This window comes from Aedes albopictus, chromosome 3 (genome assembly GCF_035046485.1).
Source record: "Aedes albopictus strain Foshan chromosome 3, AalbF5, whole genome shotgun sequence".
NCBI classification, from domain to species: domain Eukaryota; kingdom Metazoa; phylum Arthropoda; class Insecta; order Diptera; family Culicidae; genus Aedes; species Aedes albopictus.
Window position 1 is genome coordinate 230824373 of NC_085138.1, and position 9892 is coordinate 230834264.

At 43.3% G+C, this 9892-nt stretch overlaps 1 protein-coding gene across 1 annotated transcript; it reads left to right on the forward strand.

The window, feature by feature from the left end:
* Window positions 1-6493: 6493 nt before the first annotated feature.
* Window positions 6494-9411, forward strand: LOC109400458 (uncharacterized). The gene is made up of 3 exons (XM_029853904.2): window positions 6494-6826; window positions 6889-7012; window positions 9181-9411. The coding sequence occupies exons 1-3, from the start codon at window positions 6739-6741 to the stop codon at window positions 9305-9307; spliced, it is 339 nt and encodes a 112-aa protein (XP_029709764.1). The 5' UTR covers window positions 6494-6738; the 3' UTR covers window positions 9308-9411.
* The last annotated feature ends 481 nt before the right edge of the window (window positions 9412-9892 follow it).

Genomic DNA, 9892 nt, shown 5'->3' on the forward strand with positions numbered 1-9892 from the left:
TGATTTCAGCTAAGTGAGAAATACATTGCAAATTCCTAAAAAAAATAAAGCATAGCTTACTTTTTTTCAAAAAAAAATAAGAGTCTAAACTCATCTCTAGATATCTATGAACTAGATGAGGTAAAAAGTTTGAGATCATTGCGACGCTTACAAGTTCCTGAAATGCAATTACAATGTAGAACCCAAATGATCAATTTCACTCCGCTGATCAATTTGACCCCGGTTTACGGTACCAAAACATTAAAAAGATTTGAAAGATGATTTCTCTTCCGTTACCCTCGGACATTTCTCGTCGAACTACTCTTTTTAATGTATGTCGTTGTTGAGATTATCACTCACGTTGATCTCACTTATCTGCTCATCCAGCTTCTGGTGATAGTCAACTGAGACATAGTCAGCTACCGTACTGTCTGCTGAAAAATGCTGAATGCTGAAACGCATCAATCGCCGGTTCCTATAGGGTTCAACACGGTTGATAACCGAGCTCGTATCTTACTAACTACGAGATTGTGACCTAAGTCGATGTCGATGGGACAACTAAAGGTTCTAACTTCTAAGTTTACTATTCTCAGACCGTCGTCCCTCGTTGTTACTTACGGAGTACCGACCCGGCTGGCCAGTTAAAACGCTAGTTCGAGTACCGTAATCCGGGGTCAAATTGATCACTTTAAAACAACTTTTGCGGATAACATCAGTGCCTGTTCGAATATTGCCAAAATTTTTTTTTGTAAAACCAGTACCCAGTGGATCTCCATGAAACCATATGACAGAATTTTGTTCAACAAATTTAAACTTTAAGTTAAATGATTTCAAATATCAAAATATTGGAAATGCCACATTGGGGCGAAATTGATCAGTATACAATTAAGCATCGGTTGGAAAGGAAAATTTCCTTCACCGCTTAATTTTGCTCTTCTAAACCCGAATAACGCGTCTAAAATCTTACAACTAGTGAATTTAATACTTTAAACGCAAAATTAAATTTTGAAATTTCCCCTTAAACGCCTAAAGGTAGGCAATTTCATTTGAAATAAGTGATTTCTATCACAATAATGACTATTTCTTAATAAAATGGACTTTTTATAACTATTTCATGTTCTAATTAGCTGCATAACATCCCAACCAAGGCCCCACAAAAATGTTAAAACAGAGAATTCATGGGAAATCATATTTGCAATTGATTGTTTAGCAGCAATGATTTCAGCTGAATAAGAAATACATTGCAAATTTCTTGAAAAAATAAGGCAAAACTTACTTTTTCTAGAAAATTAAAAGTCTTTATTCATATCTAGACATCTACGAATCAGATGACATAAAAAGTTTAAGATCATTACGACGCTTAAGAGTTCCTAGTATGGAATTACAATGTAGTACCCGAGTGATCAATTTCACCCCGCTGATCAATTTGACCCCGGTTTACGGTACTTTGGAAACCTTTTTAAAATGTCGGCCACTCCATCAACACCTCAGCATGATCCGCCAAGGGGACGTTCATAAACCACGTAGACTTTTTGGGAGGAGGGGGGGGTCTGACCAAAGTCTACGCTCCATACAAATTTCAAAATTTTTGTATGGACAAAAGTCTACAAGGGGGAGGGGGGTCTGAGATGACCAAATTTTGGTCTACGTGGTTTATGAACAGCCCCCAAGGGTTCGAGGTATTACCCGTGTCAACACCGAAGCTGCATCAGTGCAGGAGGTAGAAACAGCCATCCGTAAAACGAAATCGAACAGGGCAGCGGAAGTTGATCGCTTATCAGCCGAGATGGTCAAAGCTGACCCCGTAGTATCTGAACAACTGCTGTATCAATTATTCTGCGACATTTCCGGCCGACTGTATGCAAAGTGGCACGGTGAAGGCTGGGTATGCTGCGCAATTCAGATCCCATTGTGATCCACTAGCCTCTGCCCAGCAATTCCTATCCCTACCTCCTCGTGGTACCGGCTGGAAACTATGAGCAACCTTAGGGAAGATCGGGTAACCAACCCCGGTGGGAGCTTTAGTCGTAGGCTGAGAGGGAAGGGGGGGGGGGGTTGCTTCGGCAAATCTGAGCGTCTGTTATCCAGGAGGAGCGGTCCCCAACAGTGTCTGATCCCCATGTTAGGGGCGGCTGATTAACGTCCGAGTGCCAGAGAAGGACTCTAAGCTCAACTGTGCACTATGGTCCTCCGGAAAGTAGGGGATTGATGTCAGGGCCTACGAGCCAGCCGTAAAAACCGTTGTAACGAAAAATCAGCAACAGAATAATACGAACCGAGATCAACGGCAACGACCCCCAGCGAACAAAAAGGACTTGCGATTGGAAACTCGTTACGTGGAATTGCCTCTCAACTTCATTGGGATCTACTGAAGGACCGTGGGTTCGGCATCGTTGCGCTGCAGGAGGTGTGTTGGACAGGATCCATGGTGCGAACGTTTAGAGGTGTCATACCATCTACCAGAGCTGCGGCAACACACGCGAGCTGGGAACAGCTTTCATCGGGATGTGCAGAGGCGCGTGATCGGTTGGTGGCCGATCGACGAAAGAATGTACAGGTTGAGGATCAAGGGCCGATTCTTCAACTTCAGCATAATAAACGTGCACAGCCCACACCCCGGAAGCACTGATGATGACAAGGACGCATTTTACGTGCAGCTCGAACGCGAGTACGATCGCTGCCCAAACCACGACGTCAAGATCGTCATCAGAGATTTAAACGCTTGGGTAGGCCAGGAGGAGGAATTCAGACCGACGATTGGTAAGTTCAGCGCCCACCAGCAGACGAATGAAAACGGCCTATGACTCATTGATATGGCCATACGTAACACCTTTCACTATCTAGTGATGATAAAACTGCGCCCAAAACTCTCCGTCATCAACAATGCACAGTTCCGGCGACCGCCACGGTACAACCTAGAGCGACTGAAACAACTGGATGTCGCCTCAGCATACGCACAGAATCTCGAGGCCGTGTTGCCAGACGAGGGCGAGCTCGATGAGGCCCCTCTAGAGGACTGCTGGTGTACAGTGAATGCAGCCATCAACGACGCAACCGAGAGCACCATCGGGTACGTGGAACAGAATCGACGGAACGAATGGTTCGACGAAGCGTGCAGAACGGTTTTGGAGAAGAACACAGCGAGGGCGGTAATGCTGCAGCAAGGGACCCGACAGAACGTGGAACGTTACAAACAGAAGCGGAAACAGCAGACTCGCCTCTTTCGGGAGAAAAAGCGCCACCTGGGAGAATCGGAGTGCGAAGAAATGGAATTTCTGTGCCGTTTCCAAGAAACACGGAAGTTCTATCAGAAGCTCAACGCATCCCACAACGGCTTCGTGCCACGAGCCGAAATATGCAGGGATAAAGACGGATGCCTCTTGACGGACGGACGTGAGGTGATCGAAAGGTGGAAGCAGCACTTCGATCAGCACCTGAATGGCATGGAGAACGTAGGCACGGGAGACCACGGCAACGGAGGAAACGACGACGCCAGTGCAGCGGAGGACGGAAATGAACCAACTCCCAGGCTGAGGGAAGTTAAGGATGCCATTCACCAGCTCAAAACTAACAAAGCAGCTGGTAAGGATGGTATCGCAACTGAACTCATCAAGATGGGCCCAGAAAAGATGGCCACCTGTCTGCATCGGCTGATAGTCAGGATCTGGGAAACCGAACAGCTACCGGAGGAGTGGAAGGAATGGGGTAGTCTGCCCCATTCACAAGAAAGGCGACCCTTTGGAATGTGATAACTTCAGGGCGATCACTATTTTGAATGCTGCCTATAAAGTGCTATCCCAGATCGTCTGCCGTCGTCTGTCACCTAAAACGAATGAGTTCGTGGGAAGTTATCAAGTCGGCTCCATCGATGGCCGATCGACAACGGACCAGATCTTCACCGTACGGCAAATCCTCCAGAAATACCGTGATTACCAGGTCCCAACGCATCACCTGTTCATCGACTCCAAAGTGGCATACGACAGTATCGACATCGCAGAGCTATGGAGAATCATGGACGAAACCGGCTTCCTGGGAAGCTGACTAGACTGATTAAAGCAACGATGGACGGTGTGCAAAGCTGGGTAAGGATTTCGGATGAACTATCCAGTTCAATCAAATCTCGCCGTGGACTGCGACAAAGTGATGGACTCTCATGCCTACTCTTCAACATCGGAAGGTGTGATGCGACGAGCCGGGCTCAACAGCCGGGGAACGATTTTCACAAAATCCGATCAATTTGTGTACTTTGCGGACGACTTGAACATTATCGAGCATTTGGAACGGTGGCAGAGCTGTACATTAGGCCGTCCCTTATTTTGCAAAAATTTGAAATGTTATAAGTTCGTTTGTGGAAAATGATCGTTTTAGCTAAGAAATGATCGTGTCAAAATTTGAAGTCCGTATCTCAAGGCTAAGTGGTCCCTCAAGGGGCCTAAAGTTGTCAAAAATTGTATGGGACCAAAAAAACATGAAATTTTTATCGACATAAAAATATGCTATTCTACTAAAACCGGTGATTTTAGGACCCTAAAGGGCCAAAAATGTGCTTAGATTTGCGATATCTCCACTCGTTTTTGAGTAATTGAACAAAATAAGATAGGTTTCCTTCGAAATCTAAAAAAATGGTCAAAATTGCTGATTTTTCGGTTGTTTTTTGTCAATAACTCGGAAACGAGAAGAGATATAAGCACATTTTTGGCCCTTTAGGGTCCTAAAATCACCGATTTTAGTAGAATAGCGTATTTTTTTGTCGATAAATATTTTATGTTTTTTGGTCCCATACAATTTTTGACAAATTTAGGCCCCTTGAGGGACCACTTAGCCTTGAGATACGGACTTCAAATTTTGACACGATCATTTTTTAGCTTAAACGATCATTTTCCACAAACGAACTTATAACATTTCTATTTTTTGCAAAATAAGGGACGGCCTACTGTACATAGGCCTGAAACGCGAAGCTGCAAAGGTCGGACTGGTGGTAAATGCCTCAAAAACAAAGCACGTGCTGGTAGGCGGAACCAAACACGACCGGATCTGTCTGGGTAGTAATGTTACGATAGACGGGGATACTTTCGAGGTGGCGGAGGAATTCGTCTGCCTCGGATCCTTACTGACGGCTGACAACAACGTGAGCCGTGAAATTCGGAGGCGCATCATCAGCGGAAGTCGGGCTTACTACGGGCTCCAGAAGCGGTCGAAAAAGATTCACCCACGCACCAAATGCACCGAGACATGGACCATGCTCGAGGAGGACCTGCATGACACTCGGAGTTTTCGAGCGACGCGTGCTAAGGACGATCTTCGGCGGTGTGCAGGAGAACGGTGTGTGGCGGAGAAGAATGAACCACGAGCTCGCTGCACTTTACGGCGAACCCAGCATCCAGAAGATGGCCAAAGCCTGAAGGATACGGTGGGCAGGGCATGTTGCAAGAATGCCGGACAACAACCCTCCAAAGCTGGTGTTTGCAACTGATCCGGTTGCCACAAGAAGGCGTGGAGCGCAGAGAGCACGATGGGCGGACCAGGTGGAGCGTGACTTGGCGAGCATCGGGCGCGACCGAGGATGGAGAGCGGCAGCCACGAACCGTGTATTATGGAGAAATATTTTTGATTCAGTTTTATCTTGAATTTGATCAAATACTAAATAAATGAATGAAGGCACTTTTGAAGATGGATATTAAGGTCTTCAACTTGCTGATGAAATTGTCCCAAGAAGCAATGACATCCTGCGTGGCCTGGTAGAGAGTACAACGTCGATTCATTCTGTGAGAAAATGGTGAACTTATGACTAGATATTCAACAATGTCTTCCGGATTCCGGATTTATCCAAAATGAGTCTTCAATCACATAAACGGCTACCATAGTCAAAACGGAACTTCTCTCGGTCGGGTAGCGTGAAATGGAGTAGGCAACAGCTCCGAACTATAACAAGAATTGACGATGACCAGCATTTGGTTTTGGTGCTTGCTTTCAATGATTTGATAAATACTCATCCCCGCGAAATGTTCGCGTGTCATCGGATCTACAAGCGCAACCAGTCTGGGACGTCTAGAATCCTTTCTTAAACCGCTTGGAACGGTTATGAAACGCTTTTAAATGCCTCTGATATCCCTCTGTAGCTGGAGCAAATTATCTTGATAAACAATTTACCCAGCATCACGGTATCTTCGTTATTGCTAATAAGAAAGTTATTTTGATGAATCATCTCGACCCCATTCCATCATCTCTGTTTGTCAACACCGATTTAAAAAAACAGGAGAGATCTTACACCTTCATCTTAGAAACTGTTAATTGGTTATAGGGTACTTTCCAAAATAACGGCCAATATTTAGAGGAGGATGGGTCTAGAAAAGCGTGACAATACGTGCATTGGGTAGCGTAACAGAGGGAAAGGTGGGAGTCTACAAAACCCCAAAAACGATGGACGTAATATTTGCATCTTCCCCTACTCACACTGACCACATCAACAACCGGCAAACGACTCAATCCATATGCTCTTTCCGAAACTCAAACACATTGAGTGATAACCTTTCACAAGGCGAACAGAATAATCTTTATTACATATTTATTTTGCTATAATGATGGTAGAACGTCTATCCACCATGCGGCAGTAGAGCAAAGCAGAAAACAAAACTGGACTAACGACATCACGTGTAATTAAAATATTGGACACAACACAAATCAGTCAACAGGGTACCGTGCTCCGGATCAGCTCGTTGTTTGGAATATTCATAAACACGCGTTCAAGCCGCCGGCAACATGAAATCGATTTGTCTAATTATTATCAGTGGTTTCATACTCAGCTGTCAAGGTTATACCGCTATTTTCCCAAATTCTGAAAGTAAAGGTAGGTTTGAAATATAGTGCTCAATATGAGAAATATCAAGGTAACAAGTATCCAAATTTCAGAATTTCCCGGTGAATGTTACGATACGGATACGAAGATTCACTTCAAACCCGGTGAGTCTCGCCAAAGGACCGGATTGTGCGAAGAAATGACATGTGGAACGGATTTCTCTATTAACTACTTCGGGTGAGTGAATGAAGTGTAATAAGTGTAACGTATCAATAATGTACTCTGAGGAACGAAACTACTCAAAAGTGTTGATTTCGTCCAACATCTTCACCTGATCAGTCCGCTTTGTTTAGTGTGATCCACCTTGCTTTGTACCATCCGGATTTCTTGTAACCTAGATCTAGACGATCAGCAGGTGCAGGCAAATGGCCAACTTTTCCGTAATCATTTTAAGAAGTTTAACTGCATTTGTTGCTGCCTTATTATTCTTTAACATTTGAATGACTTCCTTTACTTCACTCAACGATGGAACACTCCCCAACAACCCCCCCTTTTGATTGTTCCCATCATCCTCCGTGCTGAAGTAGTCATCTCTTTCCAAATATCCAAAGCGGTAAACGCAATGATTTTCATGCAGTCAATTAATGCTGAGGGTGACCGATTCGATTCCTGGTAGGTATTATGTTTCCAGTTCAAAACCGAATTAGCGACATTTTTTCTTTGACTTCCGCTGCTTTTGCCTTGCGTTAAACACAATGTCGGAAGTGGGGCGCTGTATTGTACACCTGGTGCTCTATACAGCGCTCCACTTCCGACATGGTGTTTAACGCAAGGCAAACGCAGCGGAAGTCAAAGAAAAAATGTCGCTAATTCGGTTTTGAACTGGAAACATAATACAGGAATTATTCGTAATAGAAATTTCCTTGACTTACTTGATTTTCGTGCCTGGCACACGATACACAAATGCGCAAATGATCATTGACAGAGAAGACTTAGGTTGATAAATGTAAAAGTGCTTATTACACACTTAATTTTGAATGCCGAATCTCGGTTTACGAATGCCGAGTTTTGCACAGCCGAGTAGTCAGCAAAATGGTTTCAAGAGTTCTCAGCTTATAAATGCCGAACAGCAGTATAACACGCCTTGTTGCTAAGCAACCTACGATCTTGTTTGCTGAGTCTCGGTTAAAATTCAGAAACCGAGATTCGCACAGCCGAGCTCGTGACTTAAAATTGAGTGTGCAGCACATGTACGATACAGATTAAGAAGTAAAAAAAGAACAAAAAGTGGTACGGAAATGTTGAACTATGCCAAACTATCCGTTTGAAACACTTATAAACAGTTTGATGTTTATGTTTTCTCCCAGAATCCCTGAAATATTTATAATAAAAAAAAACAGGTTATCAAGTATGTTTCTTTACAAGTCTGCGGCGCCGTTACAAAGTGATTCAAACCCCGGCTGTCTGCATCAATTAACACTTTAGTAGTAGACGAGCTTGCATATAGGAAAGTCACGACACTTGACGACGCCCATAGAGAACGCGATGAAGGCATTTGCAGTGAGTTTCACGCTGTGCTGCTTGATCGCAGCAACCCTCGCCGCCAGGATGATCCAGCCTAACGCCACTCATCCAGGTTCGTTATCATCATCGAAGTTTGCGTTTCGTTAAATATTTATTGATAATGCGCATCAGACATACCTATACCTACGATTGCTATGATTTATTTCTAGATCATCCGGGCAAGTGCTATGACCGAAGTTCCGGCCTGGTGTTCGACTTGGATGAAAAGAAAACATTACCGGGAACGTGCATGCTGGTCCTTTGCTCGGAAGATTTTTCTTTGATATTCCACACGTAATAGCTTTTTTTAATATTATTCTTTAACTTAACATTTTTATATTCGCTTTCAGCTGTATCAAATCACATTCCTCAGTTGACCCAAACTGTGTCAAAATCAAACAAGATCCAACTAAGAAATACCCTGAATGTTGCCAAAAATTCTTGTGCATGCGAGATGGAGAAGGCGTTATTAGTTTCTAGTTTATAATAAGCTAGCAAATTCATACAGGGTGACGTGGGTTGCTTGTCAGTGATACAATCTGGCACAATAAGGAGAAGTATAGATTAAATGAATAAAAAAGTTTCTTGGTTTCTTGGAAGTGTATTCAGCATAGATTACATTTATATGTATGTTGATCTTGACGATTAAGAAGACAAAAAAGTTCCTAAAGAGTTTTCACGGTGCGCAAGTCTTTCTATCAAATCTCAGAGAATTTTTAGTTCGAGGTTTCAATTGCAAAACGTAATTGTTATTATTATTATTTGCCTTTTTTCGAACTGGTTCACCCCAAAATTTTAAAGTTTGATTCACATTACAATAAAATGTTCGCATCTCGTTTTAGGTGCGGAGTGGCCGTTATGGACGATGACCCAGACTGCGAACCTATTGAACAGGACTTCACTAAGAACTACCCAGAATGCTGTAATAAGTACAAATGCGTACGCAATGGAGAAGTTAATTATATTTGATAGAACATGACTCAAATTCGTAGTTAGATATGTTATTCACTACTTAGACATACGATTGATTTTTTTATATAAATACGAAACAAATTAAAATCAAATAAATCGAATATTTGGTGTCCCATTCATTGTGAAATGTGAAAATTAATAGTAGAGACGATCGACAAACAACCAACAACTGGACAATTTCCACAAAATTGGTCATAACTCAGAAACGGAGAAAAACCACATCTTGAAAATTTCACAGAATATAGCTTATGTATTCATTTCATTTATTTAGTATTACATCAAATTTAAGATAAAACTGAATCAACAATATTTCTCCATAATATGTACACGGTTCGTGGCTGCCGCTCTCTATCCTCGGTCGCGCCCGATGCTCGCCAAGTCACGCTCCACCTGGTCCGCCCATCGTGCTATCTGCGCTCCACGCCTTCTTGTGCCAACCGGATCAGTTGCAAACACCAGCTTTGCAGGGTTGTTGTCCGGCTTGTTACCGGCGGGTAACATTTGCCGTAACGATTTAGTTTGAGGAGTGCAGGAATTCAGGGAAAGAAATGTGCAGTTGGCGCAAACTCGCAACCGTCAATT

What these genes read in the sequence shown, in the direction of transcription:
- LOC109400458 (XM_029853904.2), top strand. Translation starts at nt 6,739, where the DNA reads ATGAAATCGATTTGTCTAATTATTATCAGTGGTTTCATACTCAGCTGT. An exon ending in CCCAAATTCTGAAAGTAAAG is followed by an intron (nt 6,827 to 6,888) that starts GTAGGTTTGAAA and finishes TCCAAATTTCAG; the next exon opens with AATTTCCCGGTGAATGTTAC. An exon ending in TTCTCTATTAACTACTTCGG is followed by an intron (nt 7,013 to 9,180) that starts GTGAGTGAATGA and finishes ATCTCGTTTTAG; the next exon opens with GTGCGGAGTGGCCGTTATGG.